The sequence below is a fragment of the Anopheles funestus genome, chromosome 3RL (assembly GCF_943734845.2).
Source record: "Anopheles funestus chromosome 3RL, idAnoFuneDA-416_04, whole genome shotgun sequence".
Classification (NCBI taxonomy): domain Eukaryota; kingdom Metazoa; phylum Arthropoda; class Insecta; order Diptera; family Culicidae; genus Anopheles; species Anopheles funestus.
In genome coordinates, this window is record NC_064599.1 from 28,924,322 (window position 1) to 28,951,619 (window position 27,298).

The 27,298-nt window shown below is 40.5% G+C and overlaps 1 protein-coding gene across 24 annotated transcripts in view; it reads left to right on the forward strand.

Moving 5' to 3' along the window:
- The window catches only part of LOC125767566 (uncharacterized), a 183,468-nt gene that overhangs the window by 70,772 nt on the left and 85,398 nt on the right, over positions 1-27,298 (forward strand). For 23 of the 24 annotated variants that reach the window (XM_049434258.1, XM_049434249.1, XM_049434252.1 and 20 more), the window contains one exon: positions 216-1,298. In XM_049434258.1, the coding sequence (XP_049290215.1) occupies positions 216-1,298 (1,083 nt within the window). Of the gene's footprint in view, positions 1-215; positions 1,299-22,232; positions 23,708-27,298 lie in introns of those variants that run through there. The other variant, XM_049434275.1, reaches the window with a different exon arrangement.

Genomic DNA, 27,298 nt, shown 5'->3' on the forward strand with positions numbered 1-27,298 from the left:
AAGACGGAGGAAGGTTACTGTGGGATTTGTGATGAAGATAAATTATCCACTAAAGAAGAGGAAAAAATTGCATATAATATAAAAATAATTTTCAGATATAATTGATTTTTGTCTAAACATTTGCATTTCTAATTTTTGCTGAATTACATAGTTATAATTTAAAAAGTTCTGTCATAAATGAAATACTAATAATAATGTATTGTCCTTCTACCCAGGTCCAACGGCCGAGGAGGGCAATGCTACTGCAGGTGCAGCAAACGGTGGCAATGAGCAACAGCAGCTGGGTGGTAAATCGGTGGCGACGGCTACCGGGACGGCTACGATGGTATCGAACGCGTCCACCATGGTCACTACCAGCGGCGCTACACTGCTAAGCGGGCTGGAAAAGTCAGGCGTTACCATCTCGGCCGAAGCATCGCGAGCACTACAAACCCACGCACTCCAGATCGCTCATTCGCAGATCGTTACGAGCAGTCAGAGTCCGGCCACCGTTACCGTGGCCACCTCTCAGCAACAACAGCAGCAGCAACATAGCAACATCATCCTGGTACGTGGTTCACGCTCCGAAAATGGACAGATTATTCTACAGAACACGCACGAACTGTTGAGTCTGCTTAGCGATGAGGATAAGCCAATCTTCCTGCAGCACCAGCGCCTCACAACGACGAGTACCGGTGCAACCATCACGAAGGCTCACACAACCAAAACACTCGCCGAAGCAACGGCCGGTACCGGTGGGGCGAGTACGATCCTTTTCCAGCCGGCCATTAAGAGCGGTACGCTTGAAGGTATCAGTGGTGTCGGTGGTGGTGGCAGTACGATCCTGCTACAATCGGACGCACTCAAGAAGGGTACCACGCTGGAGGTTGGTACATCTTCGGCAACGGGCAGTACCGGTGGACCGATCTTTCTACAGCAACGGTTAAGCAAAAATGGTACCGAAGGTCCAATTTTGCTACGCACACTTAAGCGGCTTGATAAATCGCAGTCGATACTGGTGATACGGAATGCGACCACGGCTGGTACGGTTGCAACGGCTGGCAGTACGATGGTGGCAGCTTCGGCCGCCACTTCCGGTGGTATCTCGGTGTCAACGGCCGGTGGTGCTACGCTTGCGAAAGTGAAACCGATTTCGACGCCTACAACAACGGTGGTTACTGTGACGGCTGCACCGGTCGGTGCTGGAAATGTTGGCGGTGCTATCGCACGCCGTGTGCAGGAGGAAGCGGAAGAGAAAAAGGAGCCGACCGTGGTGGCGAAGGTTGTCCACAAGACGAACAATATGCCGCTGGGTACAGGTGAGTAGTTTTGTAACTCATCATCTGTTGTTCAATGTATTTTTTTAAATTTTTATTGATATTTGGTTGACGGTGAGCGAGATTTAAGGACCTTAAATCTATCTTAAATTCGGTTTTAAACATGTTTGAAGAATTCTAATTAAGAGACTGAAGAAAACTCTACTAGTGTTGAAGGGTTCTCTATGGGAAGTTACAAATCTTCTTAAGGATTTTTGCAACACATACATTCTGATGTATCGAAATGCTAAGGACTCCTTTCCTAATATTAAACAAGCAGTGCGGTGTACAGCATCGCGTTGTGACGTGTTTTTGAGAAATAGTCGAATGTATATTTAATGGATCTTTTAGTTTACCGATTCAGGTACTGATAGGACAAACGATCAAGTCAAGTCTTTGAGACAGTGAAATACATTTACTGAAGCTGTGTGACGTTGAACAAACATTTAAATAATAACATGATAAAATTTCTTTTAGTAAGATCCTGAAGTGTATGAGTCTTGCCTCAGGAGTCCTCTAAACCGCTCACTGAGCGCCGTCCTCCAATCTAAGATTCCGGCCTTTGTGGTTTACTCATCAACGACATCACTCTTTCTTAGTTTGGACATATGTAATACGCCTCCTTAGTCCATGTGGACGACTTAACAAGACTTGACTGAATGGTTCGTACTTACCTATCCGAATGACATGACCAGGGCCTAGGGGAGCCTGGCGAGTCTAATTCGCACTCATGGAGCTCCTCATTGTTCTTCCCTACATACGGGGCCAAACATACGTCTGAACATCTTCATTTCTAACAAGAATAGTTTCGTTAGTATTGGACATTCTATGTCTCAAAGGGGTTTATGAGTACTGGAACTATCTCTCTCTCATTTTGGCTTGCTAATGGTCGAGCACGTCGCGAAGATATAACCTGGTCGTCAATCCGTTTCCAGGAAAGTCGGTCTAGAATTGCAGTCCTCCATCCACGGCTGTACCCGATCTCCGATAGGTTCGACTCCACCTGATCCACTCCACCTGAGTTCGTTGTGCTCCTCTACGTATCGTGTCGAAGAGGGAAATACTGGAACTGTAGAAACTATAGGTTCTGTATACTCCCAGCTTCAACGACTGGTGTTTTGAGCATAGAAGGACCTAAACTATGGTTTTGAGGTACATCTGTTACCAAAACTTGTTTAACTATTATGGAAATTTCTTCAAAGATGCCTTGAATCATGGAATTAGTCTACTTTTAACCAAAACAAAAACCAAAATTTGTATTTGTTTAGTTGATTTACATTCAACTTGGTATTGATAATGAATCACTGTTCACTAACAGGTGTTCACATGTATCACTGCATTATATTTGCGCTTTTCGCTAACGGAAGAAATATTATTCTGTCCCATCGAAAAGCTATCATTGCATCCAGACACGTTCCAATAGTTCTTCGATGCGATGTGAGGGTTTAATATTTGCCGTCTCGACACCCACTCATTGCACATTAATAATTCAACCGAAAAGTATTGATCGGCGACGGAAAAATGAGAAGTGTCTCCGTACCATACTGCAGGACACACTTCAACCCAGGCCGCCTAGTCTCGGCCATCATTACGATCTTCGAAAACGTAATCAATGGTTCGTTGCTGTGAACTTTTGTGCTGCAAGTCAAACACCTCATAAATTATGAACGTAAAAGCCAAGGCAGTTGGCGGGGGACGCGAAAAACAATACAGAAAAGAAACATAAATCACCAAATTGCACTCGCGTGACGTGCCGATTTGGAGCGAACGTTGTTTGTTGTAGGTTTTTTTTGCTTCCTGGCCTTTTTTTTGTTCGTCCAAACGGATTTATCTGGCTGGGTTCTTTTTCCAACTACTCCGTGTACCGTGAATGGATAACAACGATAACCCAACCCCGGGTCAGGTTGTTAATGGGTGGGTGGGTGTTTTTTGGGGTGGGAGAGTGAAAAAAAAAAAACGTAAAATTGATTTCATTTTCTTTTTCGGTGTGACTCAAGGAAAAACAACAGAATTAATTCAACACACTTTTGCTCACACTACCACGTGCTGGGCGAGTAAACGGTGTGGAAAGAAGGAAATAGCAGCACTACATCAAAAACAATCGATAAAGTAAAAGAAAGAAGCAAAAAAGGGAAAATAAATCCTTTAACGCTTCATTCTGTACCACCTTCGAGTGTGTAGCCGTAATATCAAAGCAACGGTTTTTGGCAAACCAGCACCAAATACAATAAAGGAAGAGAAATATGCGATCACAATTGTTTTCCCCCTGTTGTTTTTTCACCCCGAAAGGAAAGGAAGTTGCCGTTAAGGAAGTGATTTTTGGTACCGTTGGCGATAGGATTCCTTCGGTGGAGGAAGGATACCGAAATGAGGCTTAAAGGTTGAACGAATAAATTGAACAAAATCGTTTCTTTCAAGCGATGGTTTCGGAATTGGATTCGTTCAATAGTGCCCCGATGCCTAGCGGAACGTTCGAGTAGCGTTTAATTCATCGTTTACGTTTTGTTTGCTTGTCGACGACAAACGGCAGTAGCAAACAAAATAAACGAAAAAACCAAAAAAAAAACTCTTTCGCTCGACCCTAGTTGAGTTCGATAATGAGTGTAACGAGACAGTGATCGGTGGTAGGGTTTCCTGTTCATTGGGTAAGCAACTGGGTGACGCGCTTGTCGTGTTTTTTGGTGGCAAGTACGACAACGATTGATCAGCACAGGAACACGGGTTTTTCGACACGATATTTGTCAACCCGTTGGTTTGGTACGGTAGGCTGGTAAAACACGATTCCAGAAGGGAAGAAACAAAAACACGAAATGAAAAATGTCTCCATGTGGGTGGTAAATGTAAAACGGTAAAACGGTTAGACGGAATGGGGAAATATCTGTTCGAAGAATTATGGTTCTTTTAGCAAGAAAGTTAGTCGTCGGGTCTGTCATGTAGTATAAATAAATATCCACCCAAAGGGAAGCATGAAGGGATACTTGAAAATTTTACAATGATACGAAAAATGTCTTTTTAATGATTTTATTTCGCTAGCTCATGCATATAAAATGAATGGGAATAATACTTTCTGGACCCAACAATATATTCAGTACGTGCATATGAAGCTTAGAAATTACTTAATACCTTATTCCTGCTCTTGGCTTAACGACCTTACAGGTCATGCCGGCCATTTCTGACTTACTAGACTTATTATTACCAAGTAGCTGGATAGTCAGTCCTTGCTACGGGGGGACTGTCCGGATGGGATTTGGTACCAAACTTCTCGTTGGAAGACCACCATTGCTATAACGTTTGCGTAATCCTACCAAGGATAGATTAAATACCCCTTTCTTGATATTTAGATAGAGTTAGATAACAAGCAAGAGAATTAAGAAAGATACAAGGAATTAGTTGTAAATTTTAGTAATTATTTTCAGTATGATTTATATCACTATTGGGTTTCATTTTCAAACAAAAGTAATACCAGCTTAATATTAATCCGTTTACAATTTTATTGGCCCTTTTGATAAGAAATCTCATCGTTCGAAAATCCGTCTACTTAGCAAATTGTATTACCATTGTTCACGTACGAAATATCAAAACTTCCCCAAAACCCCATTTACAAGACCAATCTGTTCGTTCGCAAAATCCCCTGCTCCATACCATCGTTTACGACTTTCCCACTGACATTCGTACGAACCGAACAAACTCATCGTTCATTTTCAGCTGTCTTTTCCAGGCCAGTGAAAAGGACAAATATTATTAAATAAAATCATCACGAGAAACATCTTGAGCGCCGACGATAGCTTTTCTTCGCCGTATTCAAGAAAACTGAACCGTAGTATAGCAGGCAAAAAAGGGACAATTTGTCAGGCTCAGCAGGCAAGTGCAAGTGCAAAGTTCAATTGCAACCACTTGGCAAACGACGAACCCACACTAGGGGTTTTTTTTGGGGTGGGCTCCGATACGACCAGGAGAAGCATCATAATATTGTACAATCGAATGTGCCTATTGGTTTGGCTTTCTTTCCTCGTTCTTGTAGCTGCCGGCGGTTGAAAATCAACCGAGCAAAATGGAATCGTAACGATGGGTTTTGATAGTAGTACCCAAGCGAAACCGAAGATCGGGTGCTGCAAGGCAAGACACGTTGTGCTATGTATAAGTCAGTAGTCAGCAGTTTTTGTTTCCCGTTTTTGAGGATAGTTCTGATGCGCTTGCAGAAAGTATCATTGCGAGTTGCTATTGATTGTCTGTGGTGAATAACTAATAAAGAGATAGAGAAGAAGGAATATGAGATAAAAGGATGTTTTAAGAAACATTTTGAGGACTTGAGGAAGTTGAGTTATATTGTATACATATTATATAGTGTTATATAATAAGTTTTTAACATAAAACAAATCTTATATGGTGTTTGTTTATTGTACCTACAGATGCTAAAAATATTACTTTGTTTTGTCCAAAAAAAATGTTCCATCGTTTTATCGTTGGAAGGATTGACATTTTTCTTTCCAAACCACAACCGGAACCGAATCTCTTGGTTGTGAGTCACACTTCTTCTTAGGCAGCCTTCTCACGTATGGTGAGAAAATCCTACTTTATCAATTTTAGAGCGTATACCATAAGCAGGACAGCAAAAAGGGGAAATTGAATTACTAATACGCTGCCCAAGAACCAACCAACCAGCCAGGGGCCAGACATTGGAGTCGACCTTCGACAAAGCACCATTTTCCAATGTACGCTATTCCTTTCATCAATATCGTGTGAAGCACGTGAGAGAGATAGAGAAAAAAAACTCCGATACCAATGGACACCATCAATACCACCAGCGCAATAATCTTCATCATCGTTGGTGTCATTATCGACACCATCAGCGCTGGAACCATTCAGGGAACCGACTCGTTCTGGTGTTGCCTTCGATTGCCGAACGAACCTGGGAGCAACCAGTCAATTGGTTTTATCACTTCCTTTTCACCGTCACCAGTTTTTTCTTTTCGTTTTCCCTTCCTGTTTTCGGTGTGTTTTTTTCTCTCCTATTGTTGCTTGGTGTGCTTTTCCTCTTTATACTTCCTCTGATACCTACGCACACAAACACATATGTTCAAGGGCAGACGGTGTCGATGGAGCTCGTATGTTCCGAACCGAACCCTAGGCAGTTCCTTCGATACCAATTTGGCGTGCTAATGAATTAACTTGTCTAAATAAGAAATAATTAGTACATGCGATCGGTGGTGGTTTGTAGCGTCGTCGTGGTCATAGTGAATTGTTCACTCTGTTAGGAAATGCTTACACTTTGGTCAACCGTGCACCCAACTCATGCATGATGTACCCGTACGGGTGATTTCAGGACGTTCAGTCCTCGGGGGTAAGGATTCAATTTGCTAGTCTGCCGACCGATCGGGGTGGGCTTCCGGTTGCCAATCAATAATTAATCGAATTTTGTTCACTTCCTTTCCCCGGTCCGGTCGATGCGATGAAAGCAATAAGTGTACGGGATGTGTTAGTTTTTATTTCATTGTTAGTTTATATTATTCTTTCTTTCCTCCCCTTTTTGGGTTTACTTTTTTCTTCTCTTTTTTGTGTGGTTGTGTTTCGTGATTTGCGTACAAATTTTCATTAGGTGTTGATTACGTATTCTGTGGTTTAAATGTGATTGAAGCAGGAAAGCAAAAATAGGTAATGCATTATTGAATTTAACTTAACTTATCAATTCCTTCGGGTAATATTTTTAAATATTTTCTTTCGTTTCCAAAATTCGAACGATTTGATCGACTTTTCTGAAATCAAAGAAGTAATAATCAAATTTAAAGATTGTTCCTGGGTCGCATGAAAATTAAACCATTACACAGCGTAATTTTTTAAAGGCATCACCCAAACAAACTAACCATACAGTCCCTTGTGACCTTTTCCCAAAATTACACACCATCGCTCTAACAAGTCTTAATTTTTTGTCAACATAATCTACACAAGTGCGACAGCCGCATCAGCTGTGAAGCACGGCTTGTATGTAGTATGCGCTTGTAAATCTCTCCAAACAAATCTCTGAAACTGCTCCACAAACCTACCTACGCTACCGCCATTCCTTTCGTTGGACACTCATGGCATTTTCGGAAGAAAGGATACCACTTTTCTGGCACTCTGACCCATGCGCTCCACTCGTCAACAGATGACCTGCAGTTAATTTGCGATCATCATCTGTACCGCTTTGTGAGACGGTCCTTTTTTGGGGGTGAATCAGAAGTCCAAAGGTCAGAAGAAATGGGATCTCCCGTGTGTTTTTTTTTCTTTGGAGGATGGTAGTGTAGACGACCAGTCTCGAACATTGCTAAGCGAGGCATTCCCCGAACGAGAACCTTTCGTCACTTATCTGTCAGACTCCGTCATCACTCATCACACCGGGGGCATGAGGTTGGAAGCAAGAAAATGACCTTCCCAGCATCACAGTTGGCCCCGTTCATTCATTCATGGCTCCACTCAACGGCGGCTTACCCCATCCGGGTTGGAAATGAGTTACATGAAGACATTCCCTGGACAATGGAGCAATTTAAACCTTTTCATCCTCTGGCGTGGTTCGCTCGCATTGTTTGGTGTGGTGATGGTTTTGGATCGGAGCAACATTTCTAGCCAATTTGTGCTGTTATTTAACTTTTCTTCGCTTATCTCGTGAGGGTGCATTTTCTTGTTTTTTATTTCACTTTAACTGAAAACGATACGTTCGGTGTAGCAGTTCTAGTTTAGGCGTGTTTGTTTCATTGAATAGACAGGAAGGATATATATTCCGAGCGGCGCTTTTACAAGCAAAAAGGCAAGATTGGATAAGATCGGACGTCATTGAGTAGGCAAGGCACCGGTTAGTTGATGATGCAATCTCCTTCGCACAGGTTCAAGTCCGATGGCAATCGTCATCCTACTTTGCTTCATCTACATCCGCACGCCTTCATTATCGGGGATTTTGTCATTTTCTTCACACTGAAAACATCCCGGCGGGCACTTTTACACTTACGACCGGGAGCGAGAAAGCAGATAGCTGGACGTTTGAGGACTTTGAAAGAAATATGAAACGCTACTGCTTATCCAGTAGCTCCGTAAAGCAGAGGGAGAAAACACAACGCAAAGTGTGCAAGGTTAAGTTGGTGGGGGGGCGGGAAAACAGTCAACGGATCAAAAGATCCTGGCACTGCACCCCAAAGAGAAGGACAAATCAACGTGAAGTACAAAAGTACAGCAAAACCATCTCATCACGACAAAAGCGCGAACAAACGGACGAAGCTTATGACATTACTTCAACCCATTAAAGACTAATTAGCTTTACACTTTTGTTCCGTTCGCTCTGCTTTTTGCCTTCGAGTGGTGGATTAATTTTGTGCAAGCATCATCTTGTGAACGGTGAAGTCGTTTACGATGGGGCAAACCACCCCGGTTTGCACTTGGTGTTGGGGGTTTGTGACTCTTTTTTTATGATCCTTCAGCTTGAAACCATCCATCTAAAGCTGCAAACTTGGATGGTCTTGATGGGACGAGCGTAAGACGCATGGCAGCGGATCATTTATCAATTATCAGGTGGTGCAGGTGAAAATTTCATTTTAAAGCGGTTCTCCCCAGCTGCTCATTATAGTCAGTCGCCGTGCATACAGCAGACGATGAGTAGAATAATGACCGAATTTTACGACGAACTTTGTCGGCGCTTAATGAGAGATGAAACCATCATCATCTTAAAGCACCAAGGGAATGGTTAAGTGTGTGTGTGTTGGATAATGAAGAGTTGGCATAAAAATTGAACAAGAAACAAGGATCCAATTTGAAGGATCCACATTATCATACGCTTGTAGCGCTGTGTTGTGGTTGAATGTTTTAATTGTTGACAAGAATGTTTTTTGTGAGTTTTTTTTGTAAGCCTGAAGGAGACGGTTTATGAGCACATTTTGTTGTCAAAAAAAGCTCCAATTTTTCCCAAAAAAGAATGTGAAATTGTTTTAAAAATAAAATGTCCCAATAAGTACTTTAAAAGAAGGTGAAATTTATTCGATGATTTGGAGATTCAAATCCTTTTTCTTTGCCAGGAGTAACGATTATTATCCAGCAAATGGGCTGAGCAGACGATTCACAATCATATTCTCATCAATCGTTCTCCTTCCATGGTATGTCTAGTGCACTTGAATCCGTCTACAGGTACTTGAGATGGTCCATTTAACTTTTGTGACGCTTTCATTTTCACTTCCTTCCTACAACTCGTCCGTGAAGGATATTTGTTGGATGTCTAAAAATAATTGAAAATGAATATTTACAGCTTACATTTCAAGAATAGAAATTTATAAAAAATATACAGATTGAAACATTTTTTTTCTTCAATAAGAGAAATTATGAGGACATTACATTTACCTTCACAAGCTTGCTGAAGAGTCTTACAAATTCACCGTGTTTTTTTTTTCAAACCTATTCATCGTTTCAAGTTGACCATCGTTTTCCGGCCGGAATGGTACGCTGGAAACTGTTTATAAAAATAGAAACTGGTCGAGTGGAAAACCATTTCCATTCTTCCCACCAAATGGTACCAGGGTCACCCGGGTGCAGGTGCAAGTGGAGGGTGTGACGACAAATTAAAATTCAAGTCGCATCTCGAGGACACTAATTACTTAAGCCCTAGCGTGTACCCGTAGGCCGGCGTTGAGGCGACCAACGATGCTGACGATGCTTCAGATAATTCGTGTTCTGCCCGCTATGGGAGACGGAACCAAATGAAGAATGAAGGAAAAGTAGAAAAATGTTATTAGTTTTCGTATGCCCTCCCACGATTTTTACGCCATTGGGAAGGATCTTCACGCGGATAAACCACCGCCAGGGATGGACGCACGGGATCCCACCGACAATGGGATGGATATTTCTTTACCGTGTTCGGTAAATCGTTGTTAATTAAATTATCAACTTTCGGTACGGTGAGAAAAGAAGACATGGTTCGTGTGTACGCTTGTTGCCACAGCCTCCATCGCTTCTATCATCGGTACTATTTAAACACGGTTCACTTTAGGTGGGAGGAATGAGACATTTTTACCCATTTTACATTACACGCTCACCTTGTCCCGTCACAACCTTGCGACCTTCAATTTCACCGTACCGCGAAGCATTTATCTTTTATGGCAAACGAATGAACCGCCCCTTGTGCCTCCATCCCTCACCACTCGGAGAAAGGGAAATGGCCGCGACATGATGACGGTGCTTAACGAAATTGAATGGAATAAATGGAAAGGATGATGCGAAACGAAGCGAAAAACCAACGAATCTTTTCGCCATCTCTTCACGGGGGGCGGAGAGGAAAGAAAATGGGCAACCAAAATGCTTGGGAAAAATCGTGCCACCACTCCACCCCAAACCACCGCCCCCCTAAGTGTCGTGGGTGATGGTCATTCAATTTGCTCGAAGAATGCCGCGTGCCGCCGGCAGTTTGGTCGACGAAAATGACTCCTACTTATGGTGAGGCCGCACCTAAACAAAACCCTCCCCAGAGATGGACCGGAACGGGAAATAGATTTTGCAGCAAGATGAAGCGTAACGAGTGGCAGGTTTCGTTATGCTCACGGAGCTTTCGGGCTTTATTTTGATTTATGGCTCACAGATACGAAGGCTTGTTTGGTTCGGGCTAGCGACGGACGGCAATGAGTGATGAGTTTTCCATTCACCGTAGAAATCATCCGTGCTGCCTTGTGCCGAGGGAGATGATTTTTGTTTCCGCTTGTGCAGTATAAGGAGCGGACACTCGGAAGCTGTTTTATGTCTGTTTTCTTATGATTTTTTACTGTTGTTGTGAAGATTTTCCTTCCGCCATTTCACGCCCTTGTTGGTTAATCTCACTGCAAATAGGAAGGATTGTGCAAATGAAACGCAGTTGAAGCCATTCGTTTTTTTTTGCAAGATTATCTGATGGGATAAAATATCGATCGGCCAGGTTAAACGGAAGGTCTTGGTTGAAACCGACCAAAAACCTCGTTGGAGGCAATTTCTGCTTGACGTCGGGCAATCATTTTGAGGAGTGTAAATCTCGTTGATTAAATTCCGAAAGATAAATGTTTGCCTGTTGATTTTGTGACCGTCTGAGGGAGAGTTTGGGCTAATTGAGGGCGTGGTAAGGAAAATCTAATGGTACTTCAATGGAATACAATGCTGTTAAAATGTTTGTTTATTTTTTACATATTCTGATTGAAATGTTAATTATAAATTGTAAGTGAAGCTTTACTGACAGCGATTGCAAAAAGCACGAGCTTGGGAAAAAAATTAATCGTCTAGAATTTTGCGTTAAAGGAAGATTTAGGGCAAAATGAAACAACAATGTATTATTTTATTCATGTCTTGTTTCATGTTGCTTGTCAAATAGTTTTTCAAGAGCTTTTTTGAGAGTTTTTTTTCAGTTTAAAGAGAGTTTAAATTATTTCATCGATTTTTTTAAAGAAATTCTTTATTTATTTTATTTTGAACTTTTGTTATTTATGTTTTATTTTGAGTTTATCGATTTAGTTTTTTTTTTTCAAGTGTGAGTTCTATATATTTAGGTTCATCTATCGAGAAATGTAAAATTCTGTTTATTTTCAATCACAGAATCAGCTCAAACAATTGCTTCTGGTATCAAATTGCCTATATTTGATCGTTAAAGATAACTTTAAAAACAGTTTCTTGTAGCTTCTTCTCCTTATTCAACATTGAGCTACAGAGTGATGCATTTTCTACTTTTGAGAAGGAATTTTCAATTTCAGCTAAAGTGACTTTTAAACCTCAACCAACAAGTTTGGTTAGGATAGTTTCCAGTAAATGCAAGTTCCCTTTTATGTGGTTTGTCTTTGTTTTTTGTTTCTGCTCGAAAGAATTTGAACGAACAGTCAATAACAAACCGATTCATCGATTGTCCAGAGGTATTGGAACTCGATGCCGCCCTATGCAAGAAGAAAGTTAGTACGTCAAGTATACATCAATCGAAAATACATAAAACTGAAATGAGTTGAGCTTTTGTGATTTTTAGCGGTATGAGAGAACATAAACAGTGGTTTGGCGCTTGTTGTTTCGTCGTCAAAATATTCGGAAAGTTTTACGACGTCAATGCTTTGGAGTTCATTTTTCTAAAATTGTCTGATTTAGTTTCGAATCGTTTTGAAAAACCATTTGGTGGAATTTATAATTTAAAATGTGTTGTTCTTTTGTGTGGATATAAAACATAACCATTAAGTTGTATTTGTATGGATATGTTTAAAAAAAGTTGATTACAAATATTCATAAAAATGTTAAAATATGTACTAAACACTAGCAAGGAATATGGTTTTTCAAAACTAAATGTTATGGTTATTGTTGTTTGTGAGTGAAATATTTATACCCTCAGAGTGCATTTTAAATTATCTTTATTGTCAACAAGCTCGTTAAACTGGGTGTTAAATTCCCACTTGACCCTTCGTCACATAGAAAACGCGCAAACCGTTTTCCTGATAAAGCCATAAAGTCTATCCTTTCATTTCGTCGTCCATTTCGCCACCCCGGCAGAAGGAAACGACGGCAAGGAACCGGTACGCAGCAACGAACCGAAAACCTTTTAATAACTTGATAAAAAGTTAGGCGTATTGTTTTGTGACCAGTACCAGACAATGGTTGATAAACTTTGTGTGTTAACGCGTTGGTTAATAATGGCATTCGATTGGTTTCGGATGCAAAACGAAAAAAAGGGAGCGGAACCTTAAAACCGTCCGAGGGAAACCTGTTTGTCAATTGGGATTCTTTTTTGTTTGTGGGAGATTATTTTCCTTTCACACTAAAGCACCGCAAGCAAACGCGTTCGTTGTTCCGGAAGTTCGGAAAGAATATTGACACAAAACTTTTAAGCTAAGACGTAGAATGAGGCAGAGAGCAAAGCATTTCGCTTCCGATTTGGAGGATGTCGTTGTAATAAAATGAATTGTTTTCTTGGTGTCCCATTCCTTACGGTGAGTTGACCTTTTTTATGTTGTTTCTATGAAAATTTTTATCCCACTTTTATCTGACTCTGGAAGTGGTTTTTGAGGGGGAAATTGTTTGTGTGTTTAAATGCCTGGTGAAGGAGTGTCTTGAATTTTATGTGGTTAATTTCGTGTAACATCATTAAGATAATTTGTGTGGATGCAAAACAATGAGAGTGAAAAAATAGGGGTTTGAGTGGATAAAAAAATATATAACAATTTCCGAGGAAAAATTCCATTTTTGAAAATTTCTTAGAAATTTATCTAAATCATGTACTTAAATAAAGCAAAATTTGATATCATTCACGCACGATTTACTTCCGACGCGCTCGTACGTCGTAGCATCTCAACGTAATTCGTATTGATTGCGTTACAACCGGATTGATTCACGGTGGTTAAAGCGGGTTGAGCAAAACGTAATTCAAAGACGGATCAGCTATAAAAACACGTTGACGTCGTCAAAAAATATGGTACGCTTCCGGCGTACGATTGAACGTACGACAGAGCGACCCGGACTCCAAAAAACGGCGTGCGCGTTCCGGAAGGAAGCAAATTTATTTTATCAGTTTCAAAAGTTTACGACTCTAGTTTCTTCTCGGCGTGGAAAACTTTTGACCTTTCTCTTCCGTGCCCGTTTTATGCTCCCATTCATCCCGAAACATATGCTACTGATGATTCTTCCGAGTTTTTGGTACCATTTGACTTGGGAAGGTTAAAGTTAAAAAGAGTGATTCTTTTCGTCTCTGCTGGTGTCTGTGTATGTGTGCTACCGTTGTTGTTTGTTCTGGCCTTAAAGTGTGAGTTGTCGCCGTACGATGGGGTCGATCCGAACGATGGCAAAATATGATTTGTGATAACGGAGGTAGTCCATATGCTTTGGTGGTGGTGGTGGTGGATAAATATGCTCTCATGAATATCGTACACGACGGTCGTTCCGCTGCGAGTAAGTTGACGAGGTTATTTTTCTTTTTTTTTGTGTGCATCCGAGAAAGGGTCGCTTTCCCGTGAAGGTTAAGCGTGCCTGCGAAAGGGAACGCAAAGGCGGATGTTATCGAATTGATTGCACTTTAACGCTTGCCAGTAGCTTGTAGCGTGTAGAGGATGATTTCGGTTTGAAAGTAACTAGAATACAGTGGATGATGGGGACCTTTTCAAAATAGTAATAGTTTAGTTTTGATTTTAAGTTATCTAAAAAGGATCTATTAAGTTGTATAGAAAGCTCCATCTATGTATTTTGTATGTATTTTTTAATTTGAGGTATTGAATGATAATTGTACTCAATCAGATTTAGACTAACTCATCAGACTTATGTTTTTGTGAGGCTTTGATAATATTCTCAAAGTCTAGTGCCGCTTCCTTAGATTTTGTTGGGAACTTTTTGAACAAAAATTGGACAAAGCAACAAAATAAATAATTCGAAGAATACAGCTAGAAAAATTGAATGCGTACGGTGTCTGGTTAGACAAACTCGATAAACGATTTACCAGCGAGCCTTTCGATCATGCTTTTTTGTAGATGTTCATCCAATTTTGTATTTTGTATGAGTCATTCTGGTCATGTGATCATCATCATTCTGATCTGATAGGTTAATCTACATAGAACTCACCAAACAAGACTTCAAGGTCACTAGCTAGGAGAGATCCCATTCCCGCAAGCGACTGGAGAAGTTGTTGAGGAACAAAGGAGTTCTTGGATAGAGATTAGAGATGTGGATAGTTTTATTGAGAATTTATTTTATAACTTTTTATTTCACAACTCCGGATAAATTTCTTACCTATTGTTGGACGCGCGAGATAATGTCCGACAACTGTCATATGGCAATCTCTTCAATACTTTGTTAAGCATTTTTATAAACAATTTTTATAAGAAGATACTCTCAGTTTATCAAATAAATTATTGGTGTTGATTATTTTATTTTGTTGAATTTAATTTGTTTAACACGCTAATAATTTTTGTTTTATTTTTCATTACAGGTGAGTCCATATTTTATTTTCACATGTTGTGAAACAGGCATAATAAATAAAGGTTTGTAACACTCCATCACTTTATCAAAAACATTTTAAATACAAAAAAATGAAACATTCAATGTAATATTTTTCCACGAGCCATATTTAGTTAAATATCGAAATATCCGCTCACATATGTAGATTGTGCTGTCATTTACACTACCGTTGGCTAACAGTCATAAAACTATAGCGCAGTTATCGTTGAATCTGCTACAATTTAATCACCTAATGCCTACAGAACATTTCATGCCAATTAATCACCGACCGATCGACCATTTCCTGGCTTTCCTGGCGCGACCCGTCGAAACGAAACAAAAGGGATGTAGTTACCCCTTATCGTACCGTCCTGGTGTCAGGTAACAAACAAATTAATTTCTATTCCTATCGAAACGAAATCATTGCGAGGAATGGCAGCAAAGCAGCAAATAAACAAAAAGCAAAAAATAGGTAACGCCTGTGATATGTTTAGATTGCTGCTAAATAGTCAATGCGAACCAGTAAGCGTAGTAAATCATTTAATTGAAGCTGATATTTTGTGTGCGAGTATGTTGGTGTGTTTTTTTGTTGTATTTTGTACCAACGTCAACGTAAACCTGGGCGGCTTGCTAACCCTTTTTCACTAAATTCTGATGCAGACGAAAGGCAAAAATTCGGCACGTGGCTCGTGAGTTCTACTTTTTACCACTAATTGTCGGTCGTTTATTATAACCGGAACCATTACCGGGAAATAAATTAGCCAACGGAGGCCACTTTCGACGCTTCGGGAGGTTTTTTTTGGGGCGTTCGTTGCTGCTGACCGCAATCTCGCGATTTTGGCCAACGATTTTTCACCCGCAAAACTTCAATCCATTCACTCGTTTTTGGTGTTTTCGGTCGGGAGGGTGGATGAAAATTCACGAAACCAAGCGGTAGCATTTCGTGTCGATCTTTCGCGCATCTAATTTTTATGTTGATGGTAGTAAATATTTCATAAGCCAAACACACAAAAAAACCATAAGGTAACGGGAGGTATAATAAAGCATTAGCCATTGTTGGCTTTTGGTACCTGGCTTGGTGTGTTTTTGTGTAGGGACCAGTTTAACCCACAAGAAAAGGGGTTAAAATGGGACTTAATGGATGGGTTTTCAGGGCGTACCGAGGTTTGCAATCTGTGGCGCCAATGTTTTGTTGATATTAGATAAGGGATCGGTGTTGTTTTATAATCTGCGGTTTGTTTCTGTGGTAGAAAAAAATAAGCCTTAATGAAAAAAAACGTTACAGAGCGGCTACCGGTAAATCCTTTACCAAATGCAAAACGCAAATGTGTTTTTTTTACTAGTTCTGCGATCGTTAAATATTAACGGAGGTGGAAATAAAACCATCAAACTTGATGAATAATCTAAGCGACAAACTAAAAACGCTCTTCCCGTCCCGTGCAGCCCCCGGGTGAAAAAAGATTTAATGACCTTGTTAGCGACATTACGTCCATTAAAATTTGTCCCCGAGTGGTCGTTGCAAATACCCCCGGACAGTGAAGCGCGTTACGAGTCGGTGGCGTTTAATTTGGCATCATAAAAGAATTATGCTGCCCAAGCGAGTCAAGCGCCCTGGTAAGCGCCGCCTAACTGTTTGCACAAAGGTGTAATGTTGGTTTCTTAGTTTCTTTTCCTTTTTGCCTAAAAAAGCAAAAAAAAAAACAACGCACGTGTGACAAATAAAATAATGCACACGGACTGGTAAACAATGCGGTCGCTTCGCGTGAAATAACGCGCACGCGGTCCCGCTGTTCACGGTTGGGAACCTCAAACTCGTAAAAGCCGTCAAATCTTGTACTCATAAAAATCAACTAGAAACGCACCCACACATGTAGCCTTACATATACCGGTTGTGGATGCTAGTGTCCGAGTAACAAAATATGTGCCACCATTAACCGTCGAAGCAATAGGAATTCATTACATTTGCTGCTTGGCATTAACACCACAGGAGATAAGCTGAGCCGGCTCCGAGCTCCGATTGTGTGAATATAGTCGAATAAAACATAGGCACTGAACAGAAGTGGCATGTGGCTGATAGCGTCGAATATAGCAAATGTCAAGTATGTTAGCATTTATCTCTTTTGAAGTGAAAGATGTATGTAGCGACGACAAGTAGACAGCAATGAATGAATAGTGAGGAGCGAATAAAACATGGCGAATTAGATATGTAATGTTTTTGGACTTGTCGAGTTTTATTTTGTGATTAGAATCATGCTGTTTCAGCAATAAATCATGAATCATGAAATCATGAATAAAATAAGAATCTTTGATCAGAGTTGAGCTTGTAGTGTAGGTGAGCTTTACCAAGAATGTTTGTGGTAATTGAACAATTGGAATCATGTATATTATACTGAACTAAGTTAAAAATCTTTTTTTTTTAGATATTTTGCTCGGTTTGATTTGTGTCAAAATGCTTGGTTAAAGTCTAGTGAGGAGTGAACTATCAGTGAGGAATCATTCCAAACATGCCTATAGTCTGTAAAATTAAGAATTCTTTAAGATAAATTAAATAACCTCACTTCTCACCTCACCTCAGAATTCTTGAAGATGTATAAAAAGAATAAATAGCTAAAAGTTGTGTAATATCAGGAATCTTTGAAGATTAATAAATTTTAAGAAATTCAAGAATCTTGATTGTGGAGATCCATGGATATTTATTTGAATTCAAAATTAATACTCATGAATCAGATTCACCCAGCACTAGTAACGTCCACCAAAAATCTTCTCACTACAGCTAAACAGTAAGAAGCTGGTTTCACATAACTGCTACACACGATAGCAACTACCTCGCGTGTCCCATAAATGACCGATAGTAATTATCTTTCGAGTTCTAGCGTTTCGCTTATCTGTTTCCTTCCTTTTTTCTTTGCTTGCTTCCCGTGCCAAACGATCACCATTTGATAAGCCACCATAAACTGCACCATAACTTTCAAGGTTTGTTTTTTTGCTTGCTTGCTGTTGTAGACAGATGTTATAGTCTTGTTGATAGTAGCAACAATTTGAACAAGAGTTGACTCACTCACGAGATCGTGCCTGCCTGAGACAAGCTGTTTGCTGTTTGTCACGAATTATACCACGGACAGGATCATCCGAGCCGGAAATGAAAAACGTCCAAGTTCGCTGACACAAATCTTGCTGGTGGCAGGTTTTTGCTTTTTGGGTGGTTTTGCGTGAAAACTAGCCTGACATGCTTTAAAGTTTGGCAAGGTGCAGTAAGTTTCTGCCGACGAGCGATAGACATTCGAGACCCGAAAATGGTCGCGAAACTGTCACATGCCACCACAAAAATAAAGCTAAGAATGGTTGGTGTCTGGTTTCCACCAAAAAACATCGTTTTGTGAAAACGAAGCCAACAAAGTTAACCCGAGCGCGCAACAAATCAGTCAGCGAAGGCTCAAAATCGGGTGACGCGAAGCATCGCGGGAAGTTTGTAGCGTAACCGAAACGGTCTGCAACTGAACCGCGGTTTCAATTAACATCCTTCAGCTTTATTATTAGCTCGTTTTACAGAAGATTAAGTTGGGTGTCTTTTGTGCGTTGAGGTGGTCGGGGGGCGGTTTTTTCTTGCTTCCGGCAGACGATTGTTGCTATTTGGGAATTTTGGATTCTTGGAATGGATGGAAAGAGGCCCATTTTAATGCTGGTATACCAAGCAGCAAGCAACACCAGACAAGCAATAGTATCAGCCGAAGAAAGGAGTGTGCCTTGAGCAACGGAGCAACAAATTTAATTTATTTCAACGATTCAAGCCGGAAGAACGATGGCATCCGTCTCGGGATACGGGTTTGCTGAGGTTTGTATGTGTACAACGCGAGCCAGGCAGACGCCACCGGTAGAACAAGCTTCTGCCGAACGGGCACTACGAGCTAGCTACCATTATTGAAGTTTGTACGAAGGGACACTTGGGAAAGCATGACAGCAAACAGGAAGGCAAAAATGAGGCTTTTAAAATAAGCCAAACAAATAATTTAGTGTATATTGCAACCCCAAAACTTTTTCCCATTCAGCCCAATCAGCACCAAAGCTGATGGGAAACTCCATGAAAAACTTCCTCGCAAAAACCACGGTGCGTCTCATTATTGCCATACTCTCGTGCTTGAGCGGTCAGTCGAGTTGGTTGGTTCGGTTTTCACCGATTTTTAGGGGCAACTTTCCAGCGAAGCGCACGAAGCGGTATCTCGTCGTACAATATCGACCAGACGTACGGTTGAGCGAGTTAAAATAATGAGGCTCATTTTGAAATTTTGTAATAAAATTTGTATCATAATGAGTCGTTGTTTTTGAAGGGAGGGTAGTAGATGGAGCACAAGGATGGGCTTCCGATTTTTTTGCCTATATATTTTCAACAAGTTTCGAACAAAGTTTCGATGCTGCTTGTAAATTCCATTCGCGTACTGTTCGCCAATCAATCGTATCAATCAGGTATCGATTTATACGAGCAAATTATACTGAAGTTGCCATTGTGCTGTACATTTTTCAATCTTGCTTTTAGTATGTTTTAATTTGAAGTTTGTTTGCTTGAAAGAAGGCAAAAAACCCAACGAAAGAAAGCATGCAGATGAGTAAATCGGGGTTGATTTATGCATATGAATCAACTCGTATGCAGCGCAAGTGAGCAGCAGTGTGGTTGTGGGATGTAGATGATAAAAATCATAATCGCATCAACGGCAAAGCTAACGGTGTGAGCTGTCGCATTTGCAAATCACATTCCATGCCGAAACCATTCGACAGCCGATTCGCGTAAATCTCTGCAACAATAATCAAATTATCGCACACTGATGAAGGGATAATTCGAGGAAATTGCTCCACTAACAAACTTCGCATCGTTCATCCGTGCCCCCTTGTTCACTGGGAACGGCACGGCTACCGTCTTGCCGCCTCCGTCTCGCTCGCCTGTTTATGATTTATGATCGAAATTGGAATCCGTTCTACCAGCTTCGTGGGCAATGACGCGGTAGCTGAGCTCCGGATGGGTTTTTGGGAGCGACGCGAAGTCATTGATAATTTATTACGATGGCAATAAGATGAGGGAAAAACGGGCTGGAACAACACACGGGGTACAACACCTTCGACACCATGGGAACATTAATACTGCTGGCACCTTGCATCCGTCTTCCATTGTCCCTTCCCGTGTCCGGTCGGTAATTCCGTGTCATAAAGTATCTGCTTTTTGGTTTCGGGTCGGGACATTGACTTGGACCATGGAAAGGGAAGGGTGCAGGCTTAAGAGTGACAAAGTTTACTTATTTCCGCGGTTTATCGGATGGTTCGGGTCGTGTTCCAGGGAAAGGGAATCGTGTGTTGGTTTTGTAGCCGGAACAACGGATTACTGGCTAATTGAGTGACACGAATGATGAATCGCGAACTGAAGGTGCCAATTGGTCTACTTGCAGCGTTACTATCGATGGCAGGAGAAAACAGTTGGGTAGTGTTAGGTGTGGGCTGGCCGGAAAAGCTGACATACGAAAGCCAACAGGGATTATTCGATCAACCGGAGTGGTTTTGATGGGTAGAGCTTTAGCTGAAGCTTATCGTGAATAATGCAACGGCTTGAATTGGTAAAGAGGATTTTCGTAGCAATCTTTTGATGAGCGTAACGCTAGGAAGAGAATGATGGAGTTGTGAAAGGAAGAGCAGAAATCATTTACATTGATCATATTTAATTGCAGAAGGCTTGTGATTACTGCGAATTGATAGTTTTAGATGTTAAAAGGAAGTTTGTATAAGAATTTAGATTAAAAACTTGGTTCCTTCTTAAACGTATGCAAATTCAGTGTTTATTATGTTTGTTTTTATTTGAAGCTTTCATAATTTTCTCATTCATTTTACCATTGTCTGATCATGTTGAATGCATGAGAAGAAATGATAAATTTTGTTTTTATTCTTGCCTTCTATGATTAAGAGCGTTGTCCTTATTTATTTTTTATACATGGAGTGAATTTTAATTATTCAATTTAATTTATAGAACTGTCTTAGGTGCTTTCAATATTTTTTTCATGTTTTTTTAATCATCAGCATCAGCTATCAGCATTTAAATTAATATAAATTTTTAAGAATTTAAAATTTCTTGAGGACTTCACTTCACTTGGGTTTAATCAGTAAATTTTGAATAAAAAATGCATCTTTGAGTCCCACCGTAGCAAGGACCGACTATCCAGCTACGTGTTAAAAATAAATCTAATAAGCCTCATGATCATAAGAGGACATTCAGCCAAAATAATAGATTAATAATACATTTTAAGAGAAAGTGATTACAATTTCTCTATCTTATGTATGTTTTTGGATTTAGTAAAAAGTATTTTAATTTTCTCCCATTTTTACATATCAAACCGTTACTAATAAGAAAATAAGCTTGTTGAGACATTTCTATTTTCATAATGTTTTATACTCCTTTGAATGGTAAATTCTTCGTTCAAGCCAGAAACAAATCCCAATACCGGAAAAATGGAAACACGTTTCTTGGCACACGCCACGGTACGAACGCTTTCGTTGCCTGTGTCGTCACGTAAATCTCCACCAAACTGTGCTCACATCGAGCTTCATCCTTTTCGTATTTTCACGCACCCACCCCCGCTTTCCATTGCACGATTTCCACCGAGCCAAACATCCGAGTCGATGTATCGGCGGATCGGTTGCATACAAGTTTGCTCGATTTTCCACTGCTAACTTGTACCCAAGTGCTTGAATGAAGTGAAGTATCCTTTGCAAGGATTACACATAAAGGACAAAATCGACGAAAGGATAACCGAACGGGACCGAGATGGTCGTACCGACCAATAGACGAACATGCACGAGTTTGGGTTCGGCAAAAAGTGGGAAAAAAACCCACAACAAAACAGCTGAATGCTTCGGGTTTTTCTTTTGCATACCGAAATACGTTTTCGGGTACGGTTTTCCACATGGTAGATATTTGTACGGTGTATTCGCTCGCTCCATTGGTAAGTTGGAGGCTTGCGCCGGGCGTATCCTCATGTCATCCTTCTTTTACCTTTATTATCGCCTTCACAGAGGGGTATAAAATTATACTTAATGGATAACAGAACCGATCCTTTGCTAACAGTTCGGTTTACTAGTTGTCTCTCTCGATTGTATGCACTCGTGCCCTAAAGCACAACCGTTTGTATCCCTTTTTCATTTACCTGCCTTCCCCCCCCCCCATTCCCCTCCCTTAGCTGAAGGAACTTTGCGTGACTTCACTCGCTGGCTACCGGAATTTCGGGATCGGAATGCTCGGGCTGGCGAGAAACTGGGCTTTTGCCAACGTTTGGGTCAACCCGTTACTTTCAGTGCCGTTTATCCTTCCGCCGGGATAGGAAGCTATTGAACGCCTGGAGCGTACGCGTGTATTCGCCCACCCTTAGTTCTTCTCCTCGCGTCTTTTTCCACACAAAACACTCCTTCTCTCTCTCGCTCGCTCTCCTGCTCTCTCTCACTCTCTCTGTGTCTGTGTGTGTATGTACTCCGTGTTTGTGTACGTGTAAATCGTCGTCTAGTGTGTACGTGTGCTGATCGTGTGTCCGTTTGTTGTAAATGTCCTGTGGGAGGCAGTAAATTCTTTGAGGAAGAAAAACCGCCCCAAAGAAACCGGGTGCCAGTAAGGACAGCACCGGTAGGGTCCCAAGGAAGAGACTCCTCGAAACTGTGTGCCCCGAAATCGAGCTGCCCCCATTCCTGGAGGAGGTGTATGAAATCGAAAATTATTGCATATGCGAAGGGCACCTTATGTTCTGTCCTTGAATTAGCATCCTGAAGAGGTCAGCAAAAATGAACGAATTCGTTTGAACAATGTGACCTCGAACTGCATCAGTAAAGACACACGCTGAAAGTATATTTATGACAAAAAGAAGCCAGATACTTTGTGCATTTAAAAAGACAAAATGCAACTGGAACCAAATACTAACCATACAGTAATCAAAAAGATCTGTAAATATCTTGATGTATTTGGTTATTTCTGGGAGTGAGAGAGAGAGAGACCCTTTGGTTCGATTCGATCCGTTGCCCCCGTTTTGTGCGTGTCTCCGTTGTCGTCGTGTGTATGTGTGTAAAGTTGGTGTCGTGCAAAATAGTAGAACGTTGGTGTTTTCCGTGCTCTAAATGTGGTTACATTGATTTTCCACATTTAAATGTCGTGTAAAGTCGCTGTCGTAAATAAGCCTTAACCGTAGAAGGGAAGTGAAGAAAATCGAGAATTAAAACGATAATTGTACAACAATTTTGGGTTTTGGATTGGTATACAATTACTGGAGAGCTTCACATGAGCAAATTTGATCAGGTGGATGAAGAAGAAACGTCAGTATTACTGTGGTTAAGTCGTATTATGAAGTTGTGATACAAGTGTTGCGAGAGAATGTCATTGCCATGGAAGAACAAAAGTAAGCGTCATATCAGTTGTGAATCTGTGCGAAATGTTTCGTGAAATAGATATAAAACCAGCCTCGAAATTTGATCGTGTAAGTGTGGGTAGGAATATATTATCAAATGAATAGATTGATCGTTCGTATGCGCCGTAAAACAAAGTCATCTTTTCGCCTGACTTAGAGAAACACATTTCCACATAAAACCAGAAAAAGCAGCTTTTTTAACTCCATTCTGAAACCTTTGTCAAAAGAAATTTGTTCAAATGCTTCTCATTAATAAATTGCTCGAAGAAATCAAAAGATAATTCTCGAGTAGATTTGGAGACTTAAATTTGCGCTAAGAGCAGGAAAATGTAACAGCTTTTTAGACGAATGCTTGGAACTCCTTTGAAAAGCTTGAATCATTTTAAAAATGTCTTGTTTGTGAAGGATTTATTACAAGGAATACGTTTTATTGTGTTTCTATAGTTTTTAAACATTAAAATTTCTGTATTCATAAACTATGGGAAAATTTTGAAGCATAATTTGCAAAATGTTTCCATCCTCCAGTCAGATTTTGCATTGAGTTTAGAAATAACTTCTTGCGATTAATCATCCGTAAAATGCTAGATAAAATGCGTAAATCCGTAATCATCCTATGGAATGAAGAATTATGTTTGAAGTGTGTAATTTTTTTTCTTATAGTTGAGAGGTTTTTTTGCTCGATTAGAACGGCCAGGCCGTTCAAGAATAGTTGAGAGTTATTTGGCATTCATTTTTTTAAACAAACAAGATTAAAATAACAGTTGTGTTGAACTTAGCTGATAGTTTGCCTGTGCTAATTTTGAACCTTATTATGCATCCGTTAATGAATTATCCCTTTTAAATACTGACCCACTGAACGGTTGAATTATAGCTCGATTAGTGGTGCTCGATCCTAAAACACGCTACTCTCAATGGACTCATTAGGGAGTCCGATCAGTATGGCACCGAAATTGATTGGCTTACCTATTTGCATTGGTTTAAAAAAAAAAGATATCAAAAACCAGAACTCATTTTCGGACCCATCGATCTACGCGCGTAATATGCAACGCAAAATTTATTTCTACCGCAAACAATTTTCCCAAATCATCACCCGTAACATAATTTCCGTGCGTGGATGGAAAATTCCCCGGCCCGGAAAAACCCAATTTGGGGAAAGTCAATGAAATCGAGTACGATTTAGCTTGAGTTAAGTTTGCAGTGGTTCGGGTGGGTGACACAAACATATTTGGGGGAAAATCTATCAACAAATTCCCTTAGACACAGACACACGCACACACACATAACAATTGATCCAATTTATCATTCGAAGTGCAGTGCCGAGGTTGGATGGTTTTTGGTGAAACGAGAATGATTGTACCCATGGGGGGATAGTGTGGTAGAAAACGAGAAACTAATTGCTAGAATGTATATCTACTACCCGCACACCTTACCAAATGTGTCATCAAATAGAATGTGTTGTGAGAATGCATTTAAAATATTTAGTTTTGCTACAAAACATATGATACATGGTGCACGTTTTCTTCTTCCTTTTTTCCCGGTGCAATTCCAAAAAACGCATCAACGCATTCCTGTGATGGTGATGGCTTGACTAACTACCACCGATGGTAGCAAGTGTGTCCTGTGTGTTTCATCGTAACGAAATTTCGATAGTTTGCCAAATTAAATAGTTTGTCAAATGTGGATCCACACACACACACATACACACATGGTGCTGCTCCATCATCCCAAAAACAGCAAAATCAGGGAAGGGGTTGGTTTTGGTGATTTGTTTCGCGCCATTAAAATGGGTCTATTTATCACACCCTTGTACACGCTTGGGCACACGTACGCACGTGTGCAAACATATGGTACCCATATCCTTCCAATCGGTCAGTGAATATTGTACTGTTTGTTAGGTGCACTGGTATCGTTCGTAGCAGAACGCCGTTGTTGCATCGACAAATGGAGAGTGGAATCAAATTTGGAATATTTAAATTGAAATTCAATTTACCGGGGTTTGGAAAGGGGTGAAAATATTTATCTAGCAGATTCCTGTTCTAGCAAGGCGTGTGGAGGTTTGTGTGTAATTGGAGATACACCCGTATGGTTGTGCTGTTTCCTATCGGAATGAACAAGTCGAGCAAAGAGATTTGATGCTGAAAGTGATGAGTGGAAAGGATTATTTTTTAAGTATATTATAGTTTAAAGCTTATTTTTTTCTATTTTTATCATGAAATTTTAATTTTTAAGCAATAAAATAAAAAAAAACGACTATTTAACTGATATTAAATCAGTTATTAAAAATCGCTTTAAATGTATCAAGATCGCTAATTTAATGCTTTTACCAACTTTTCGTGTACTTCAAACACCATTTACCATGCAACGATGCCACACTCAATTTGTGTGCGTATCTGTGTGTATCTCTATCATTTAGATAGATTGCAGTACATCGTGGGACACTGGGCGCCTCCATCCCTTTTTGGGATGCTTTGTGGGGTGGATAATAGCAGGTACGTGTGCCGCTTAACTGATGCTGCTGCTTGTTCAGCCTGTGAGGCACTTTGGTGCTAAACATTTCAGTGATTTATATTTACATATTATTTGGGAGGATTTTCCAAATTTTCCAACATACGCCCCTCACCATACAAAACGTATTCTTTTCCCACCTACCGGAACGGTTCGATGAGATCCAATTGTGGAATCAGTTAAGTGGCCAACCCAAGGTGGGAATGGGTAAGGTGCGTCGTGTTTGGTTTCGAAGCTTGGGGACAAGGTTTTTGTACGGAACATCAGGAATCGCCTGAACGCAATAGCATATGTTGGGAACAGTTTCGAAATAGCAAAGAGAGAACGGATAGCATCGGGTGGAATGTAAACGATTTATGCAATAGTGCTTTGTTGGAGTGCCGTGGAAGTGGCATAGGTAGGTGGGAAGCAATTGGAGGAAAGGTATATTTCGGTGTTAAACATTCAAACAAATACTGATAAAGCACCGAGTGTGTTAAGGGAGGAGAGGTGGCATGGATGGGTGGAAGAAAATTTGCTATTAAAATAAATTTTTCACTTCATCTGACCTCCCCCCTCCTGCCTCTCCGTTGCCATTCCCTCCCGTATGGTCAAACACATCCCAAAGGGTAAGAGTGATTCTAAGCGTGATAGATCAGGAGTTTAGAAAAAAAAAAAAAACAGATAGAGAGGGGTGAGTGTATGGAATGGCGGTGCGCAGGGGTGAAGAGTGGAAAATTAGAAAATTGTTTATTTATTCTATGTAGATTAGCTGGTGATTTGTGGTTTTTGTCGGATTTTAACAGATTTCCCACGATGGAATGAGATTATCATTTCTCCGGCAAGGGAAGGGAAGCGGATGGAACCAATGGGGAAGGGATGAGCGTAGGGTAAGAATTTATTATTATCGATAAATGGACCGTGCTATCTCCGTGGATACCACCACCAGCGTATTTGAGGGAAAGAAAAATATATGCATCAATGCGAAAGCAGGATTAGGTTGTGTCCTATTTGGCATGGAAAATATGTGACTCGCTGATATTTTTCGATGATTAGGATGTTTATACTAGCACCTGATCCTAAAAGTATTTCGCAAAATGCAAAACTTGTTGTTTGGAATGTTTTCTATGGAGTTGAGAAAAATTCATTGTTCTGATAATTCAGATGGAATTGATA